Source organism: Musca domestica, unplaced genomic scaffold (genome assembly GCF_030504385.1).
Source record: "Musca domestica strain aabys unplaced genomic scaffold, Musca_domestica.polishedcontigs.V.1.1 9, whole genome shotgun sequence".
In the NCBI taxonomy this organism is placed as follows: domain Eukaryota; kingdom Metazoa; phylum Arthropoda; class Insecta; order Diptera; family Muscidae; genus Musca; species Musca domestica.
Genome location: NW_026712435.1, coordinates 13,664,208 through 13,686,991, shown reverse-complemented (window position 1 = coordinate 13,686,991; position 22,784 = coordinate 13,664,208). Strand labels below are relative to the sequence as shown.

Sequence of the window (22,784 nt, the reverse complement as noted above, 5' to 3'; positions counted from 1 at the left end):
CTTTCGGCCCATTGTGATCATCCTGCGTGAAAAGAAAAGGAATGAGGAATGACAGGTGACAGATAATTAGAGAGAAAAGAACAAGTTTTAAAGCAGCAAGTTCGACCGGGCTGAACTTTGAAACCTCCACCATAATCAAGGAATTGACAAATTTTCAAAAAAAAAAAAACAACCGTTGAAAAATACCGCTAAAATCATAACAAGTAAAAAATATAAGATCGGCCGGACTTATAAAATCCTACGCCTTTGAGCAAAGAAAATATCTTTATGTAAAATTACCTGAGTTCAAACGTGTTCCACTTTAAACTACAAATACCAGTAATACCGTTGGGATAATGCTGCTGAACTTTTCAAAAAACCATAAAGTGGGTGAGGCCGTTGTATGGGGGCCATACCAAAACTGGAACCTTAATAGACAATTTTATATTTCAAGGATTGTCATCTACCAAATCTTCTTAACTACCAAATTTGAAATTGAAATTTCGTGGTAAACGTGACTAGAATTATCAAAATACAGAGTATCGGTGGGTATCGTTACATGTGTGTTATAGGAAAAACGTAGACCTAAATTTTCAATGTTTTGCCGCCGGAGTTAAAACCCATTATGAACTACAAATACTAATCTTTAGGCAAATCCGTGAAAAAATATGTGGCAAAAATCATCAAAACACCGACTATCGGGAGGTACCGTTATATGGGGGCTATACCAAATCGTGGACCTATACAGGGTGAGATGAAAAACTGCAACCAACTTCAGACTGCTGTCATTTCTAAGCCACTTGTCCGACAGCTGTTAAAATTATTCCAGTGACAGCTCATTATATTGTTTACAAGTGTACAAAAACATTTTGGTGAGAATTTTCCGGAAAAAAAAGTTATTCGTGATGGATTTCAAGCGTGATAGTGTGATTCCTTTATATTTGGCATGGTAGCCCGACGTCAAGGAAGTGGACGGAAGAAAACAGCAAGATCAGCAGAAATGGTTGGAAAAGTAAAGAAGAGATTTGATCGAAACCAGCGTCGCAGTGGCCGAGAAATGGCTCGTGCAATATCGCAACATTCCATTCGGCAAATATTAAAAAATGAGCTCGAGGTAAACACCGCTACAGAAAGAAAATAGACTCAAAAGAGCTAAAGAGTTGCTTCTCTTGGCCGAAAGTGGTGAACTGCCGAATTTGGTTTTCTCCGATGCATTCGTTGCCCAGCAGTTTGTAAACAAACTAAATGATCGTGTCTACTTGCCAAAGAGTTTAGCTGAAAATGTGTACCTACGGTTGACCACCAGAAGTCGAGCGCCGGCCATGGTGATTCTGTGGGCCGCCATAACAGCCAATGGTCGTTCTCCGTTCATATTAATCGACCGTGGTATCAGAATAAATGCCGAATATTATCGCGAAAATGTTCTGGAGGATGTATTAAAGCCTTGGGCACGCAAACCTTGGACGTAGGTGTCATTGGGCTCACTTCCATTTTTCCCAATGAAATCGGTTGGTAAAATGACTTAAAAATGCCGTAAAGTTTCCGGCTTTAGTGGTTATTATCTATTGCGAGTTTCAAATACCAAATTAAAATATCTACTAAAAATATTTGGCTAAAATCACCAAAATGCCAAATATCCCCTTATGAGCGATACTACAAATAATGAGTCTATTCCAGCAGTCTTTTGCCACAGAAGACAGAACTAGCTAAAATCATCAGAATACATGATATCGGAAAGTGCTGAAACATGGGGTGCTATGGCAAAGCGTGAACCAATAAAGGCAATGATATGCCGCAGGAGGTAGAACCCTTTACGAACCCGAATTGTAAACAACTCCCTTAGAAAATGAGTTTTAAATCGTCAGAACATCAGGGATTCCCGTTACATATGGCTATAGGATAATTTTCTGCCACAAGAAATAGAACCCTTACAAACTATAAGTAACGAATTTTAAGCACTTCAGTTTGAAAATTCGGCTTAAATCCTCCCATCCAATTCAGTATATCGGGAGGTAATGTTATGGAGGGGGGTTCTCTTTTTTTTGTCTGGGATATTCTCCCCAGAAGTTATTTTAAAAATAACTTCTATGACAAAAAACATTTTTTACCCAAGTGACGAGATAGTAGGCTCAATAGAAGAGGAACCAAATAATTAAAGTGCGGTTGTAAGATTTAGAAGATTTTCCAGAAGAATTTTAGTTTTATTTAATTCTCTTAAATGGGCCATATAGGTCCACGTTTTCATATAGCCCCCATATAACGGTACCTCCCTATATTCGGTATTTTGATGATTTTAGCGACGTTATTAACCGGATTTGTTTCAAATTTGGTATTTGAAGTTCGAAATGCATACTACAGCCTTAGACAGAAAATTGTGTATGCAGGTTCAGGTCTTCGTGTAAGCCTCACATACCAGTACCTCCCTATATTCGGTATGTTGATGATTTTAGCGACGTTATTAACCGGATTTGTTTCAAATTTGGTATTTGAAGTTCGAAATGGATACTACAGCCTTAGACAGAAAACTGTCTGTGTAGGTCCACGTCTTCGTATAGCCCCCATATAACGGTACCTCCCTATATTCGGTATTGTGATGATTTTAGCCTTATTATTCACCGGAATTGTTTCAAATTACGTATTTTGAGTTCGTAATGGAAACTACAGTCTGTGACAGAAAATTGTGTATGCAGGTCCAGGTCTTCGTGTAAGCCCCACATACCAGTACCTCCCTATATTCGGTATTTTGACGAGTTTAGGTACAATACCCACCGAAATTGTTTGAGACGCGTATTTGAAGTTCGTAATAAATGCTACAGCCTATGGCAGAATGGTTATGATGATTTTTGCTACATTATTCACCGTTTAATTCAAGTTTCGAATTTGAATATGGTAATGACTTATGGCAAATGCCTATGTAGGTCCACGTCGTATAGACACCAATAAAACCGCTATATTCGGTATTTTTAAAATGTTAACAACTTTTTTGAGGATTTTATCTCCAATCTCATTCCAAATGGTGGAGGGTATTCAAAGTTCGGCCCGGCCGAACTTACTGCTTTTTAACTTGTTATTTATTTAAATATTCCACATACTTCCTGGTGGGTGCTGGCGAATATAGTATGATGGTACATGTGCACTTGGAAGAACATATAAAAGAGTCATTGTTTTTACTAGAATAATTTTGCCGGATCAAATGGGTAAACGTTTGAAAGCTTATGGAGTGTACTTCAAAACCAAATATGAAAAAGTTTACGAATCGATTGAAAAATCGAACGAAGAAATAGAATCGAATTTGAAAATCGGCGACATTTTTCGGATTTCTACGCGTCAGTATAACTTTGGCCTGTGCCCTAGCTAAGATATTTCTGCCAGAACAATATTGGTATCAGTGAAACGCCTATGAAGAGTACTTCCGGAACACCGACATTCGTTTTAAAATTCTTTCGTTTTTTGAAGTTTAAAATATTTACGTGCGAAAATGTTTTCCCTTTTCATGAAATAAGAACTCATATATGTTATAGGGTGATCAATAATCAGACATTTATTGCATTACATAAATATATTTGTAAGTGTGTATGTGTGTGTGAAACTAAAATTGATTGAATAAATGTGTTAATGAGCAATCCAACATTGTAGACGATAATAAATATGTTAAACCTACAATTAACAACAGGGCCGATTGTTTCACTCAAATTGTTGCAACTTCTCTTTTTTCCGATGGACGTGAAAATATTAATAATGGTTTAGAGGATTTTCCCTCGCAATAATATTGTTTTAATTCAAATTGTTCGGAACGGAAGGCAATTTTCGTAAAAATTGTGATAGTGATTGTTATAGTATATGTGGCAAAAATATGCCGAGCTTATGCTCATTAATCTTTTTTTACATGGTCCCAATATAGACTGGACAACTGAATTTTGGCTGTCGAAAAATAGTAGTGTGTCAAACATATCGTTATGTTATCATTCTCTTTTTTTTCATCTCGGAAAAACGTCTGGCGCGGATATAAATAACTATTGGCATGCTTGTCCCAAAAAAATTAAAAAAATGTGGTCTACATTTTCAAATATTACCCCGCACTGTGGTGCAGCATTTTTTACGAAGCCGGCATGGCTTTCTTCGAGAATGTGGTAAGCTTAGATGGTGCCTAATTTTAAGGAATAGGCATCATATATTATTTAAGAGATCTGAGATCAGATCATAAAATAGATCAGATTCAGTCAAATTTTTATAGATATGTTTATGAATACATATTGTTGGATGCTATATTATTATTAGAATTATTGGCCATTTGCTACAATTCTTGGGGTCGAATACGAAAACAAATTCCTATAAGTTCTTTGATTTTAAGGTAAATTGACTTGGTCATACGGTCGGAACTATTTGTTCCTGTACTCCTGCAAATACACTAAAATTAAAGGCTTCGGTTTTAATTCCAAATACTGGAGCTACAATCAGTATATGTTGCGAGGATGTATTCCCTAATTAAGATTTCAATATTAAAAAGTAAAAAATCACTTAAGTTCGGAACTTTTTATACTCTCCACAATTTGGAAAGTAACTCATGTAAAAATATGTATGTCTGTAAATGCCGAAATTTCAGTATACCAGGGGTATACGACACTTCTGTTATTAGGAACATCCAATATGAATTGTAAACAATATGGCTCAAAAGTTGATAATCAATAATCAAAATACTGAATATCGGAAGGATAGGGGCTATAGAAAAATTTTGACTTATATAGAATTTGTTCAAAGCCCATTATGTAATCCATAAACTGCAGTTTAAGTATTTCCATTAGAATGTATTTGACAATATGCAAATTTTTGGAAAGGTCTATGGAATAGAATTTTGAAACGAAAATTTTGGATTTTTCAAATTTTTATTTGTTATTCGCTTCTGAAATTGTGTTTTTTTATATTAACATGTCAATGCCATGAGCTGTTACTCTATGTATTGTAGACACAAACCATTTGCTCATTTTCTCTAGTCTTTATCATTTTAGGTCTTTGATACCTTTACATGGGGCCATAGGAAAACATGGGCCTATATAGACAAAGTTCTGCTGCAGGATATAGAAACTAATATAAACTCTAAATATCTCTATTCCGAAACAAACTGTGCCTAAATTCATATTCCGTTAGAAATTGTGGCTTAAATCGTCGAAATATCGAATATCGAAATATACCTTTATATGGGAGCTATAGGAAAACGTGGATTTTTATGAACAATATTATGTCCTATGGTATAATAGATCCCAATACAAACTCTAAATACCAAATTCTAAATTATTCCGTTTGAAAATGTGCCTAAAATTGTCGAATTACCGAATATTGGGAGCCACAATTTTATGGAGACTACATGAAAACGTTGACCGTTATAGTTTGTCTTCGAACTTAACCTGACTGCAGACATAAGACAACTCGATGCATAATTTTAGCTTCCTATCACATGCTGTTTGGACTCTAGCGTGATTACAAAAGACGGATGGAAATTGCTAAATCAACTTAGAATTTTACCCTGGTTATGAATAACCTACTATGTTGGATCTAAAACGATCATTTTTATGATCTACAAACGGAATGACATAAATATAATACACCCTCCATTCTATGTATGTGGAGGGTACAAAATACTGACCCATACTGAATGGATTTGAATAAATTCTTAGATATAAGCCACTCGTCCGACATCTGTTAAAATTATTCCAGTAACAGCTCATTATATTGTTTACAAGCGTACAAAAGCATTTTGGTGAGAATTTTCCAGAAAAAAGGTTATTCGTGATGGAATTCAAGCGTGATAGTGTGATTTCTTTATATTTGGCTGGAAAACCACAAATGGCAATCGATAGTGCACTCCAGCATTTAAATGTGAATAAATCTTTTGTGTCTCGTACCATCGCTCTTTACCGTGATACTGCAGCGTAGCCCGACCGACGTCAAGGAAGTGGACGGAAGAAAACAGCAACATCAGCAGAAATGGTTCGACAAGTAAAGAAGCGACTTGATCGAAACCCGCGTCGCACTGGCCGAAAAATGGCTTGTGAGCTTAACATATCGCAATATTCCATTCGGAAAATGAGATCGGGGTAAAGCCAAATTTCAAAAAGTGCAAAAACTTACACCGCAACAGAAAAAATAGACTCAAAAGAGCTAAAGAGTTGCTTCGCTTGGCCGAAAGGTGTGAACTGCCGAATTTGATTGTCTCCGGTGAGAAAACATTCGTTGTCCAGTAGTTTGGAAACAAACTAAATTATCGTGTTTACTTGCCAAAGAGATCAGCTGAAAATGTGCAACTTCGGCTGGCTACCAGAACTCAAGCGCCGGCCTTGATTATGGTGTGGACCGCTATAACAGCCAATGGTCGTTCTCCACTCGTATTAATCGACCGTGGCATCAGAATAAACGCCGAATATTATCGTGAACATATTCGGGAGGGTGTATTAAAGCCTTGGGCACGCAAACATTTTGGCCACAGACCTTGGACATTCCAATAGCACTCATCACCATCGCACTCAGCACGCGCCACCTAAGAATGGTTACAAAATGAGGTTCCTCGCTTCATTCCCAGCTCACAATGGCCACCAAAATCTCCGGATATCAATCCGTTGGACTACTTTGTCTGGAGAGTTTTGGAAAGCAAGGTTGGCACTAAAAATACCAAAGTGTGGTGGGTCAAAATACCGCAGAGCAACATCCGGGCAGCGTGTGACGGTTTCATTGGCCGTTTGAAGGCCATAATTCGGCCAAAGGTGACCAATTCGAACAAATCTAAACTTATTCTAATATTTGATGCTATTTTCTACATTTTTTGCTTTCATTTTTGCGTTTGACTTTGTTGCAGTTTTTTTATCTCATCCTGTATAGGTAGATTACATGAACTGGGTGCTAAATCAATTAAGTGAACATATATTGAAATTTTTCTTGAAAATCTTGTCTACTAAAAAACAAAAAGACTTCAGCTTTCGAAAACATCCAGAATTCTGATAATCATAAGTCGCCATTACATGACGGCTATACCTAAATGTGGTGCGATTTGTACAAGTTTAAATACCAACCCTCAATACAAATTGTTGAGTCAAATTACGTCTTAGAATTTTGAGGCGCATCATGAGCATACATATCAACATTATGGAGACTCTGATGAATATTTTAAGGTGTTACTAACGAAATGCAAGCTCCTATTAGTGGATATAAATTGGTGAAGATAGTAATTTTCCCATAAATTTCAGGGTTCATGACCTATCAATTCACTCGAGGACAAATTTAGTACCATTTAGTATTTTTCGAATAACTGCTGTACATATTTCCATACCCACCTCCAAATCTCAATTCAGATGCCAACGGTAATCTAAATATAAAATTTTAGAATTTTATCTCTCTCCCTTCATCCAATGCCAATTACAGAACACATTTTCAAAACCACCTCCATGTCTTAGCCACAGACACCGACAGTGACATGTATAACAAATTTCAGGATTTCAGATCTATTTCTTCACCCAATACCAAATTTAGTACTATTTAGTACGATTCGTATAATTATAGCACATAAGGCCATATCTCAATTTCAGATACTAACAGTGACCTTAATAACAAATTTCGGGATTCCAGCTCTCTCTCGCCACACCATACCCAAATTAGTACCATCTTACTTTACTTTTCGAACAATTATAGTAAACCACAGAGAAATCTCAAAATCAAATACCATCAGTAATCTAAATATCAAATTTCGGAATTCCCTTCACCTAATACCAAACATAGTACCATTCACGACTTTTCGTACAATTATGGTACGAATTTCCTAACTACCCTCCATTTTTTCATACCAAATTTCAAATTTTGAGCTGTATCCGTTCACAAAAAAAACCAAATAGTACAATTCTAGAACTTTAGTACCATTTTAAAACTTTTCGTAAACTTCGAATTTCCAAAAAAAACGTTTGTATATCAATCCTGCATTCCATCAGTGACTCTCATTGTAAATTACAGTACATTTACATTACATTTTAGTACTTTTCGTATCTGTTTATTACGAATTTCCAAAAAAAGGGTGCGTTTCAAATTATTTGTGTACTTGAAATGTTTACATTTATATTCTCCGTAGGTGGCATGCAATTGTAAAAGGACAAATCGAAAATTTTTTGCACTGAAAATTGCGTTCAAATACTTGGGGATCCCTGTAAATATTTTGCTATTTAGAAAATGTTTAACAGGCAGAAGCTGTTGTCCAGAACTCTCCTGTACTCCAATTCTTGCACATCAATTGCAGAAGGGACGTAAGCTTTGCTAAAGCCATGGTTAGCTTATGATGTTCACGCGATAGCTTGCTTCCACAAATGCAGGTGAAGAGCTTAAGCTTTCGCAAAGTTCGCAAAAATTTTGTCCGATGGTGTCGGTGCAATGTTTCCTGGCATTTTGCTACGTGGTCAATGATGAAGTGTCCAATTGCAGTAAAGGAGGTTTTTAACATCGTTTGCCGAGAAATTATTCCATTTAATTAAAATGATTATAATTATGGGGCGTATCTCGTTAATGGCAAATATGATTGTAATTACAGCTCCTCCTTTGGTATTAACCAATACTTGATCATTTGGAATAGCAGATATAGTTAATTATAAAAAACAAGCAAATTAAACCAAATAGAAACATATTAATTTTTAGCAGAGCTGTGAGCTACTCAATTTTACTCGTGAGTGAAAAATTCTCACGTGTGGCAGTGCTCAAAGATTGACATAGAAAAAAGAGTATCCTCGATTTATGTTTTGTACACGAAGGAGTACTCCGGATCTCGGAGCAGATATTACGGATTTGAGAATGAAGAGCCACTCCGGGAGGATCTCTATCTTCATCTTCCTTTAGCTGCCGTATGGGCAACCCGACAGACAGGCCATGAATAGTTGGATGTGATACCAACGTTCATTATATTAATGGGGTAGTACGATTATTTATCCCAGAGATGAGACCATTTTTGATTTTATTCTTAAACACAATCTCGAAATATATAACAAAGGAAATGAGACGACTTTTCAGAACAAAGACAGGGAGGAGGTCAATAATCTCACCCTTACAAACTTATATCGACCTTACTCCTCAACCTAGATTTGCATTATATTTTAATACTTTTCGTACTCTTATAGTGCGAAATTCAAAAAAAAAAAAAAACAATTTGGTTCATTCATCATACAGGGTGAGATGCAAAAACTGCCACCCACTACAGACTGCTGTCTTTTCTAAGCCACTCGTCCGACAACTGTTAAAATTATTCCAGTGACAGCTCATTATATTGTTTACAAGCGTATAAAAGCATTTTGGCATTTTTTCAGAAAAAAAAGTTATTCTTGATGGAATTCAAGCGTGATGGTGTGATTTCTTTATATTTGGCTGGGAAATCACAAGTGGCTATCGTTAGAGAACTCCAGCATTTAAATGTGAATAAATCTTTTGTGTCTCGTACCATCGCTCGTTACCGTGATACTGCTAGCGTAGCCCGACGGCAAGGAAGTGGACGGAAGAAAACAGCAACATCGGCAGAAATGAAGTTAAGAAGCGAAAAGTAAATATGCTACCTGCGTCGCAGTGGCCGAAAAATGGTCGTAAGCTGAACATATCGCAATATTCCATTCGGCAAATATTGAAAAATGAGCTCGGGGTAAAGCCATTGTTATTCCAAAAAGTGCAAAAAGTTACACCGCAACAGAAAGAAAATAGACTCAAAGGAGCTAAAGAGTTGCTTCGCTTGGCCGAAAGTGGTGAACTGCCGAATTTGGTTTTCTCCGAGTGGAAAACATTCATTGTCCAGCAGTTTATAAACAAACAAAATGATCGTGTTAACTTGCCAAAGAGGTCAGCTGAAAATGTGCACCTTCGGTTGGCCACCAGAAATCAAGCGCCTCCCATGGTGATGGTGTGGGCCGCCATAACAGCCGATGGTCGCTCTCCGCTCGCATTAATCGACCGTGGCATCAGAATAAATACCGAATATTATCGCGAAAATATTCTGGAGGGTGTATTAAAGCCTTCGACACGCAAACATTTTGGCCTCAGACCTTTGACATTCTAAGAGGACTCAGCACCATCGCACGCACTCAGCACGCGCCACCCAAGAATGGTTACAAAATGAGGTTCCTCGCTGTATTTCCAGCGCACAATGGCCACCAAAATCTCCGGATACCAATCCATTGGACTTTTGTGTCTTGAGTAATTTGGAAAGCAAGGTTGGCGCTCAAAAATACCAAAGTGTCGATCACCTCAAGCAAGCGCTTCGCCGGGAATGGGCCAAAATACCGCAGAGCAACATTCGGGCAGCGTGTGACGGTTTCATTGACCGTTTTAAGGCCATAATTCGTGCCAAAGGTGACCAATTCGAACATATCTAAACTTATTCTAAAATTGGATGCTATTTCCGACATTTCTTGCTTTCATTCAAAAAAATTAAAAAAAAATAAATAAAAATTATTGCCTTTGACTTTGTTGCAGTTTTTTATCTCTCCCTGTACACTCCGTCTCACTCGTCAAATATATATTTTTTGTTCCTTTTGGCGCTTTTCGTACCGTTCTAGTATGAATTTCCAAAAACCCAGCCTTATCTGACACATTTGGACCCAGCCGTTTCGTCTGGTCTTTGATGAATTGTTAAGTCAGCCATTCAATTACTTTACGCCATTATTAATATAGATTACACTGGGGATGTCAACGAAACTGGAAAAATGAAAGGGGATAGCACTGGGATGATCGCCGGGAAGACATCAAGGTCTCTCATACATAAGGGCCACGACGGAGAAGTTGTCATCCATATCTGCATTACTTCTAGTCCGATAAAAACTCATATTTTTTGTGATAGAGAAAGACAGAGTAACAAGTTTTTATTAAGTTTTTTTTTCTTTTTTTTTGACGCAGATATTTTGTTTTTGACAATAAAATTCTTTGTTATTTATTCAAGTGTGAAATTTTAAGGTTCTATTGTTGTCCTTTTTTGTTTAGGGAAGAAAATGTTGAAAAATATCTACTTGTGTACATGTTGCATTTATCTCGAAGTATATGGGAAAATGTGGTATGAGAATCATTGCAAATTAGATAGATAGAACAAATGAAGTTTTTCTCATTAGTTAATTGGTTGCATCAACCTCCTTCGAAATAATATCCTTCGAGGAGAATATTAATTTACAAATTCATTCAAAAGCATTGCAATCGTATAAATCGATTTTGTCAGCTGTAGAGCCGTATTCATGCTCAACGGCATTACACCACCAATTGTCATTGTCGGTGGACTTTGTGACTCCCTCAACATGATGAGTATCATTTTTTGTTCCGACACCGTGAGGTCATACCAAATGAAATCATATATGATGCTTGTTATATCATCAGTCTGAAAAAAGATCTAGATTTATTAAATGAAACAACACCTTCAATGATATTTTACTCAACTGAAATTTCCACCAAATTTCCAATGCCACAGTAAATGTAGAGAATCACAAACGAATACAACAAATAAACTGGAGCCACTGGCCAAACGCCCAAAAATATGCAAACAATTGTGAAAATAATATTCAACATCGAGGTGAAGATTTGAACAAAAATCACCCAGAAGAAGCCTTTCTGCATGGTCTCTATTATGCTGGGAAATGTAAAGAAGTAGAATAAATAGATGAGTTTGTGAATGAATGAATATAGTTGATACTCTTTTCTTGTTGGAGACTTTGCAGATAAATGAGAAAAAAATGGACTTATATTGGTATTACGGATATTCATTATTTCCAAGACTTGGTTCCGATAGTATTTAAGTAACCTGCCACAGGGGTTCAGTGCATTCGGTAATAACACAATCCTGGAAGTCTGCAAAATGCCACATGGTGTCTCTGCTGTCTAACAAACGGTTGGAATATAATTTTTAAAGTTCAGAAAGCAAACCGCGCAGTATCTTCTTCTTCTTCGCAGCAAATCACCCGACTATCTCCAAGCTATCAGCACACAGAATTCTTCCGAAAGAAGATAATACCGAATCGAATCAATTCCAACTTGATCCACGACATTTCACGAGTGAACCAAGCTCAAGTTGGTGTACAAATTGTATCCAGCCTTCAAGGTCGTCTACAGATTATCTAAAAATCACCTACCCCAATATCAAAATTCTAGCTATCTTAGCACTAAGTTCCCAATTATCTGCGAACGAATTCGGCAAGGCTATAAATCCAAAAATATAAAAGGAAGAATTCAGCTCTTCACATTCCTTATGGTTTCTTTGGCCCTTACAGGATAAGATGAAAAAACGGCAACCAACTTCAGACTGCTGTCATTTAAAAGCCACTCGTCCGACAGCTGTTAAAATTATTCGAGTGAAAGCTCATTATGTTGTTTATAAGCGTACAAAAGCATTTTGGTAAGAATTTTCCAGAAAAAAAGTTATTCGTGATGGAATTCAAGCGTGATAGTGTGATTTCTTTATATTTGGCTGGAAAACCAAAAGTGACTATCGTTAGAGCACTCCAGCATTTAAATGCGAATAAATCTTTTGTGTCTTGTACCATCGCTCGTTACCGTGATACGTACGATGATAGCGTAGCCCGACGTCAAGGAAGTGGAGGGAACAAAACAGCGACATAACCAGAAATGGTTGACAAAAGTAAAGAAGCGACTTGATCGAAATCCGCGTCGCAGTGGTCGAAAAATGGCTCGTGAGCTGAACATATCGCAAAATTCCATTCAGCAAATATTGAAAAATGAGCTCGGGTAAAGCCATTGAAATTCCAAAACGTGCAAGAACTTACAGTGCAACAGAAAGAAAATAGACTTAAAAGAGCTAAAGGGTTGCTTCGTTTGGCCGAAAGTGATGAACTGCCGAATTTGGTTTTCTCCGATGAGAAAACATTCGTTGTCCAGCAGTTTGTAAACAAATAAAATGATCGTGTTTACTTGCCAAAGAGGTCAGCGGAAAATGTGCACCTTCATTTGGCCACCATAACAGCCGATGGTCGCACTCCGCTCGTATTATCCTTGACATCAGAATAAATGCCGAATATTTTTGCGGAGGACGTATTAAAGCCTTGGGCACGCAAAAATTTTGGCCGCAGACCTTGGACATTCCAACAGGATTCAGCACCATTGCACTCAGCACGCGCCACCTAAGAATGGTACAAAATCAGGTTCCTCGCTTAATTTCCAGCGCACAATGGTCACCAAAATCTCCGGATACCAATCTGTTGGACGATTGTGTCTGGAGTATTTTCGAAAGCAAGGTTGGCACTAAAAAATATCAAAGTGTCGATCACCTCAAGCAAGCGCTTTGCCGGGAGTGTGCCAAAATAGCGCAGAGCAACATTCGGGCAGCGTGTGACGTTTTAATTGTCCGTTTGAAGGACATAATTCGTGTCAAAGATGGCCATTTCGAATTTGAATTCAAATCTAAACTTATTTTATAATTTGATGCTTTTTCCGACATTTTTGCTTTCATTCAATAAAATTGAAAATAAAGGTAAAAGTTATGGCGTTTAATGTTGTTGCAGTTTTTTATCTCACCCTGTAGATATACGGAAACAATGGAAAAATTCGGTTGAATGTGCAAAAATCCATCTAATTTGGGCTAATATTAAATATTTGATGCACAATAACCGTGAAATCGGATGAAGAGATCGGATGGAAGCTGTATCCAAATTTGAACCGAATTCGATAAAATTTGAGAGAGTTATCTCGTACCAAATATCATTGTTTAGGAATGCATATTCCGAATATGAGAGACTTTTACACCAAATCGGATGAAACATATATGTGTTAGCTATAGCTATATCTACTTCATTTGGGTTTATATTAACCATTTGGTGCACAATAAACCTGAAATCGGTTAAAGATATACATGGGAGCTATATCCAAATTTAAATCGATCTTGATAAAATTTCGCAGTGGTATTTACGGGGTATATCTAAAATCTGATTTCATATATCATTGTTGTGGAGTGCATATTACGAATGTAAGAAACTTAATCCCCGAATCGGATGGACATTATATATGGGAGCTATAGCTATATCTTAACCGACTTTCACCAAATTTGATACACTTGCTTCTACGCTGAGGATAGTATATGCCAAGGGAGGTATATGCCAAAATCTACTACATTTGGACTGAAATTAAACATTTGGTGCCCAATAATCCTGAAATCGGTTAAAGGTAATAGCTCCCATGTACATCTTTAACCGATTTCAGATTGAATCTGAGTCGATCTTGATGAAATTTGACGGATGTTATGGGGTATATCTGATTTTAAATATCATTGTTGTGGCGTGCATATTACGAATTTGAGAGACTTAAGCCCCTATAGAAATATCTGAACCGATTTTTACCAAAGCTGAAATACTTGCTTCTGGACCGAATTCGATTGGATGTGCCGAAATCCATTCCATTTGGACGAATATTACACATATGGCGCCCAATAGAATTGAAATCGGACGAAGGCGTGTATGGAAGTTATATTCAAATCTGATCCGATTTTCACGAATTTCAATAGGACTCGTCTTTGGTCCAAATAAATGATTTGTGGAAAATTTAATCTCAATCAGACAATAAATGCGACTTGTACTTTGTTTACAAATATACATGCACAGACGGACGGACATGCTTAAATCGACCCAGAATGCGATTCTATGAAGATGATCTATAGGAACTATGGGTCTACATATGGGTCTACACCCAATTATTCTTTTGTTAGAGATTCTTACAGTATGGTTTTTTGATGCCACTGGAAAATGTCCCTTAGCAGCGGTTCCGTCTTCTTGCGATTTCTGAGATGTAATTTCATCGTCTCAGCCATGTCATCAAATTTCAGCTTGAAAATATTTTTTATCATCGGCACATGGACAACGATTAGAATCATAAATGTGTCCGAGGCGAAATTGCCAAACGTGGAAAAAATGACACAGCAGATGTGATAAAACTGATATATGTAATTTTCGATACGGTTATTACTCGGATTTATACCCGGTATCATGAGCGGTATAACGTCGATTTTCTCCTTGCGAACATAGTAATAGAACAATGGCACCGCAAACAAGGCCGCTATCAAAATGAAGTTGATCAGCAGCAGGCCATAGATCAGACGTTTTACCATTTCAAGATTCTCCTTCAAGTTATCTCTGTATTCCAGACGCTTACATTCATATTCCTCGTATATGGCGGTGAGTTCCTCAAAGGCAAACCGAAGATGTTTTCCACAAAAAATTGCATTCAAGAGCTTGGTATACCCCTAAAAAAATTGATTTGATCTTTAGAAAATATTTGACCTTGTTGCCCTCGTTACCTCACCTGTACTCCAGTTCCTGTAATGCACAAAGATTGCAGAAGTATTGAGTAGTTATTTTGAATGGCCATGCCCACATAAATGGTATAGAAGGTGCAAACGAAAAACGATGTAACTACGCATATAACCAACCAGGTTACCCAGGTCACCCGATAGTCTCTTTCCAAGGAATTTACCCCACAAAATCCGGCAAAAAGTTTAATAACTTTTATGAATTTCGCAAAACGCTCCGATGGTGAAAGTTGAATGTTTCCTGCCATTTTTCTCGGCGGTCAACGAAGGAATGTTCAATTTATGCAATGGAGGATTTAAAGAAAAACTTAAGGCCTGGTGAGAAATTGTGCAATATTCCATTTATGGCGGATAATTAGGGGGCGTATCTCGGCATAAATTAGAAAATAAGATGGTAATTATAGCCCCTCAATTGGTAATTAAAAAAAATGCTAATCAGTAGAAATAGAAGATATGGTCAATTCGGAAAAAATGTAATTGAACCAAACAGGAACATATAAATTTATAGCAGAGCTTAAAATTGCACGATTATTTTCGTGAGTAAAAAAAATTCGCGAGTTTCATTGCTCGAAGAGTACGTGTATCGCAAAGGGTTTACTTTCCACTCTTTTGTTTAATATGGGAGCGCTCGTGAGCGTTCCGGTTTAAAAATATAAGGGCGGGAGTCAAAATGTACGAAAGAGAGTAAGTATTGACTCTATGAGTGAAATCGAGTGGAAACTTACTTGTTTTTGACTAATTGTGTATGTGTAAAAAACAGTTTTATGCCCTCCACCATACTATAGAGGGTATTTTAACATTGTCTTTCAGTTTTTAACTCCTCGAAATGCGGTTGAGACGAAAAAACCGAGATGAAAAATTCAGACTGCTGTCATTTCTAAGCCACTCGTCCGACAGCTCATTATATTGTTTACAAGCGTACAAAAGCATTTTGGTGAGAATTTTCCAGAAAAAAGTTATTCGAGGTTGAATTTAAGCGTGATAGAGTGATTTCTTTATATTTGGCTGGAAAACCACAAGTGGCTAACGTTAGTCAAGGAAGTGGACGAAGAAAACAGCAATATCAGCTGAAATGCTTCGAAAAGTGAAGAAGCGACTTGATCGAAACCCGCGTCGCACTGACAAGTATCACAATATTCCATTCGGCAAATATTGAAAAATAAGCTTGGGGAGAAGCCATTAAAATTCCAAAAAGTGCTACACCGCAACAGAAAGAAAATAGACCCAAACGAGCTATAGAGCTGCTTCGCTTGGCCAAAAGTGGTGAACTGCCGAATTTGGTTTTCTCCGATGAGAAAACATTTGTTGTCTAGCAGTTGGTAAACAAATAAAATTATCATGTTTACTTGCAAAAGAGGTCATCTTCGGTTGGCCACCAGAACTCAATCGCCGGCCAAGGTGATGGTGTGGGCCGCCATAACAGACGATGGTCGTATTAATCGACCGTGGCATCAGAATAAATGCCGAATATTATCGCGAAAATATTCTGGAGGATGTATTAAAGCCTTGGGCACGCAAACATTTTCGTCGCAGACCTTAAACAGTACTCAGCACCATCGCACTGAGCACGCGCCACTCAAGAATGGTTAAAAAATGATGTTCCTGGCTTCATTTCCAGCGCACAATGGCCAACAAAGTCTCCGGATACAAATCCGTTGGACTATTGTGTCTGGAGAATTTTGGAAAGCAAGGTTGGCACTAAAAAATACCAAAGTGTCGATCACCTCAAAAAAGCGCTTCGCCGGGAATGGGCCAGCATGTGACGGTTTCATTGGCCGTTTGAAGGCCATAATTCGTGGCAAAGGTGACCAATTCGAACAAATCAAACAAAATTTGATGCTATTTCCGACATTTGTTGCTTTCATTCGATAAAATTTAAAAAAAAAAATTAAATTATGGCGTTTGACTTTGTTGCAGTTCCTTTTATCTCACCCTGTAATCGTGTCGGATCCAAAAAAGTATATATATTTTAGATGAGGATAAAATTCTAAGTCGATCTAGCGATTTCGAACGAATTGGAATAGAAGGCTAAAATTGTGCACATGTGCGTATTTTGCCAGAAGGCATCAAAAATTGGCCATGTCGGTCCACGTTTTCGTATAGCCCTCATATAACGGTACCTCCCGATATTTGGTATTTTGGTGATATAAACAACATTTTTTCCGGAATTGTTTCAAGAGTCATATTTGAAATTCGTAATGAATGCTACAACCTATGACAGAAAATTGTCTATGCAAATCCACTCACTCATCCACAAACCCCTCACATATAACGGTACCTCCCTTTATTCCCTATTTTTTTATTATTATTTAGCCGGTATTTTTCGACGAAAATTTTTAAATTTTTTTCAAGTTCCTCCCAGATGGTGGAGGGTATTAAAAGTTTGGCCCGGCCGAACCTAGGTGCTTTTTTATGACTGCACATTCTTGGCAAAAATTGGTGACAGATCTGGAGATTGTTTGAAAATTCGTACGCAAAGAACTAAATATACTAAATTTGTATTGGGTCAAGGGATAGAGCTGAAATCCCGAAATTTGATATGGTTTTGGAAATTCGTACTATGAGCGTAGGGAAAGTGCAAAATTCCACAAATGTGCTGTTGGGTGTTGGGATAGATATGGAATTCTAAAATTTGGTATTAAGGTAACTGTTGATGTATAGGGTGGAGAGGAGGTGGTTTTGGACGTGCGTTGTAAACTGTACGAAGAGTAGAGTAATAAATGTGATATAGGGTCTTAAGATAGTGATAGAATTCTGAAATGTTATGAGGAGACTATTGTTGATATATGGTTTTGAGGGAAGGAAGTTCATTTGGGAATGCGTACTATATTTGTTCGAAAGGTATTAATTGCTAAAAAAAGAGGAGGTCAGATGAAAATCTGCACCTTCGATTGACCACCAGAACTCAAGCGCCGGCCATGGTGATGGTGTGAACCGCCATAACAGCCGATGGTCGCTCTCCGCTCCTATTATTCGACCGTGGCATCAGAATAAACGCCGAATATTATCGCGAAAATGTATTAAAGCCTTAGGCACGCAAACATTTTGGCCGCAGGACTCAGCACCATCGCACTCAACACGTGCCACCCAAGAATGGTTACAAAATGAGGTTCCTCGCTTCATTTCCAGCGCACAATGCCCACCAAAATCTACGGATACCAATCCGTTGGACAATTGTGTCTGGAGTATTTTGGAAAGCCAGGTTGGCACTAAAAAATGCGAAACTGTCGATCACCTCAAGAAAGCGCTTCGTCAGGAATGGGCCAAAATACCGCAGAGCAATATTCGGCCAGCTTGTGACGGTTTCATTATTATGGCATTTGACTTTGTTGCAGTTTTATTTATCACACCCTGTAGAACACTACCGATATATGGGAAATGACAAACGACAGAAAGAAAACGTGGTTCCTTGGAAAAATTGTAGTTTAAACGACTCTTCTATGAGAAGTCGAATTGAAAAAGCTACCGACTACATAACGGAAAAACAGTGAAAAAGTATCCGAATGATATGGCAATTCAGAGAAAGTCCGGGAAAAACAAGACAAAAGAGTCAGAAGCTCAAGAAGTTACCTAAATTTATCGACTTAGAAGTTTGGTCGAAAATATATTTAAAGAAAACCCTCCACCATTTGGAACGAATTTTCAAAAAATAAAATCCTTAAAAAATTATGTTAAAATTAAAAAAACAAACCGAATATAGCCGTTATATTGGGGTCTATACGACGTCGACCTGCATAGACAATTTTCTGTCACAGACTGTAGTTCCCATTACGAACTCTAAATACGTAATTTGAAACTACTTCGGTGAATAATGACGCTAAAATCATGAAACTACCGAATATCGGGAGGTACCGTTATATGGGGACTATACGAAACCGTGGACCTACATGACCCATTTACGAACTTAGCCTACTGACAAAAGAAACATTTGTGCAAAATTTTAGTCATCTGTCGAATTGAGATTCGTTCGAAAGATAGCGTGATTACAACAGACAGACAGACAGATAGACAGACGGACATTTGCTAAATCGATTTAGAATTTTACGCTGATCATGAATATATATATATTTTATTGGGTCTGACATGAGTATTTCGAGGAGTTACAAACGGAATGACAAAGTTAATATACCCTCCCTAGTATGGTGGAGGGTTTAAAAACACGTAGACTATAAAATAAAGTATGTGGAGCATTCAAAAATTCCTAAAAAGGTTTTTTTGTGGCTTGTGATTGGTCAGCAGGAAATGTCGAAAACAAATTTTTGAGTGCGTCTTTTCAGAATTGATTTCTGCTTTCCAAGAATTTTTCGAATAAGAAGCATAAACACTTAAATGCAATCTAATGTAATCAGATGTATACTACCCTTATCCTGAATTACCCGGAAGATATCTTCGATTGAATATGTTTACTATTTGTTCTTCTTTGAAGAAAAAAAAAAAACGATATTATAAGGCTGTCTGTCAAATGTGTCAGAACCTAATGACTAAGACCAGTTATGATTGTTGGTTGCTGTTGCACCATCGCCACCACCTGGTCATCGCAATGGTGGTAGTCTATTAAATGACGACAGTTAGGAATTTCATTTACACGAGCAAGACCGACAGCTACACTTGTTGTCCGTTGCTCGTTCTGCTGATAGCGGTAAAATATAACATACCAATGCAAATTATTTGCAAGCATTTTAAAAGCGATTATTGTTTAAACGCTTCGTAGGTATTAATTGATCGTTAACATGCGGCAGGCAGCATAAAATTGATGTATAATACCTGTTGGATAGTTGTGGCAGTAATGTGGGGCATCTAAGAAGAACTTTTGTATTTGCAGTTAAATTAAATGGAAAATATCGTTTATTTACTGGAAGAGTAGTCTTACTTTTGCTCCCTTCCAGAACCTGCAAGAATCTACTAGTTTTGCAATTTTTTCGATATCATAAAGGGAAAATCGGTTATTGTAGTAAAAAGTTTTACATTCCCGCAATTCTCGAATAGAACATTTTTCTATCAAATTTCTATATAGGTTCCGAAGGAATAGTCCAATATTGTCCATTTCGTATCGGACCTAAATTAATATGATATAAATATTGCGACGTGGCTGGTTTGGACTAAATCCTTCACTTAATATGAAATATGTGATAATTTTAAGAAAATGTTGAAATGTGCGTGAGGTACCAGATATAGTCGACCAAAGTATTCAATTTTCATAATTCATCTACTGCAGAAAAAAATACAAAAAAAATCGAACATTTATATGCAGTTTTATGCGATATCATAAATTCCATATTCATCTCAGGGTTCTGGATGAGAGAAATATTTTGATATAGGAAGTTGTAAAGAATCGCTGAACTTATGTGGAGGAGGTACCAGAAGGAATGGTCCGATCTCTACGATCTCTATAAAAAAATCTTGTGTTGATAGAAATATTGAGTTGTGCCATGTCTGAATGGAATCGGATATTCAATTCGTTTTTTATGAGCATCATAAATATTCAAAATTTTGATCCTATATGGGGGAGGTACCAGAAGGTGTGGACCGATATATTCCATCTTCACACCGGACCTTGGGTTGATGAAAATATTGTTATGTGGGTAATTTGACAAGACAATCGGACTCTCACATCACATTTTATAAGGGTTATAATTATTCAAAATTTTGACCCTTTATGGGGGAGGATCCATATTGTCCATTTTCGCACCTGACCTAGCACTGATGCAAATATTAGGGCAAAGTTGGACCAAAATTGGAATATCCTTTCCTCTTCTGTGCAGTAAAATATACTTTTTTATACCCTCCACCATATTCTAGAGGATATATTTCTCATTCCGTTTGTAACACCTCAAAATATTCATTTGAGACCCCCAAAGTATATATGTTGTTGATCAGCATAAAATTCTATGTCGATTTAATGAAGACCATTCGCCTGTCCATCTGTAGAAATCAATCTAGCTTTCGAACGAATTGAAGTAGTAAAATTTTACTCAAATGTGTATTCCGCCTGCAGGACTTTTGGTATTGAAAATGGGATATATAAGTCCACGTTTAGGTATAGGCCCCATATAACTGTACATCCCTATATTCGATATTTTGATGTTTTTAGCGACGTTATTCACCGAAATTGTTTCAAATTAGGTATCTAAATTTCGAAATAGGCACTACAGCCCAAGACAGAAAATTGTCTGTCGAGGTCCACGTCTTTGTATAGCCCCCATATAACGGCACCTCCTGATATTCGGTTTTTTATTCCCGATATTCGGTATTTTGATGAGTTTAGTGACATTATTCGCCGGAATTGTTTTAGATTTAGTATTTGAAGTTCGTAATGAATACTACAGCCTATGACAGAAAATAGTCCGTGCAGGTCCACTCCTTCGTATAGCCCCCATATAACGGCACCTCCTGATATTCGGTTCTTTATTTCCGATATTCGGTATTCTGATGATTTTAGCGACATTATTGCTGGAATTGTTTTAAATTTGATATTTGAAGTTCGTAATGGATACTACAGCCTATGACAGAAAATTGTCTGTACAGGTCCACGTCTTCGCATAACCACCATATAACGGATATTGGATATTTTGATGATTTCATCAACATTATTCACCGATTTTTTTCAAGTTTCGTATTTGAATATTGTAATGGCTTATGACGAAACTTGCCTATGTGAGCCCACGTCGTCGTATAGACCCTAATATAATGGCTACATTCAGTATTTTTAAGATTTTAGCAAAATTTTTAGCGGATTTTATTTTTTTGAAAATTGCCAAATTCGTTTCAAATGGTGGAGGGTATTCAAAGTTCGGCGCAGCCAAAATTACAGCTTTTTTACTTGTTTTCGAAAATTTTGACCTTTTGTGGGGGCGGTACCAAAAGAAGTGAAACGATAATGCCTATCTCCAAACTCGAACGAAGTTTGATAATAATCTTACGGACCAAGTCGGATACTCCCTTCGAGAGAGTGATATAATGATAATATGACCTTGTGACCTTATTCAGTTATTCTTCTGTGCTGATCCCAGTCCATGCTAAATTTTCTGAAAATCGACCGTTATTGGTAACCTATTAACCTCGACGGACGGAAGTACACACAGGGTAGATAGATTTAAGTATTGCAATCAAATATAAATTCTCAAATTGCACAAATAAATTGAATAAAAATACTACATTCACAAAACAAGAAATTTCAATAATTATCCGCAGAATTTAATTATCTTAACAATAATAGCTTAAAAATAGCGGAGTCCAAGAATCTAGAAATTTTGCTAGAGTCGGAGCTGTTGACGTGAAAAAATCTCGTCTTCAGCTAAATTTTTGAATTTCTAGACCTCAACTCTGGCTTACACTTACTTTACATATACCAGCCATATGGATGGCTGATATACTAACTATGTTAGTTCATTTGTAATTCATTGTTAAAAAAAAGAGGTATCTCCATGTATCATTATCACTTTAAAGAGGGCGAAGTAAATATGTATATGGCTCAATGATACTCAATACCTCTAGTTTGTGGAAAACT

General features: G+C 37.1%; 1 protein-coding gene across 2 annotated transcripts; it reads right to left on the bottom strand.

Moving 5' to 3' along the window:
• Nucleotides 1-10,940: 10,940 nt before the first annotated feature.
• Nucleotides 10,941-15,545, bottom strand: LOC101890514 (odorant receptor 67d-like). Of its 2 annotated transcripts, XM_059131587.1 has the most exons (4): nucleotides 15,271-15,545; nucleotides 14,688-15,211; nucleotides 11,407-11,596; nucleotides 10,941-11,347 (listed from the first exon to the last, which is right to left on the bottom strand). In XM_059131587.1, exons 1-4 carry the CDS (start codon nucleotides 15,523-15,525, stop codon nucleotides 11,138-11,140), a joined length of 1,179 nt encoding a protein of 392 aa, XP_058987570.1. In that variant the 5' UTR covers nucleotides 15,526-15,545; the 3' UTR covers nucleotides 10,941-11,137. The 2 variants fall into 2 exon arrangements, with proteins under 2 accessions (XP_058987570.1, XP_058987571.1); XM_059131588.1 differs by lacking the exon at nucleotides 10,941-11,347 and having other exon boundaries at nucleotides 11,461-11,596; nucleotides 14,947-15,211.
• Nucleotides 15,546-22,784: the final 7,239 nt, after the last annotated feature.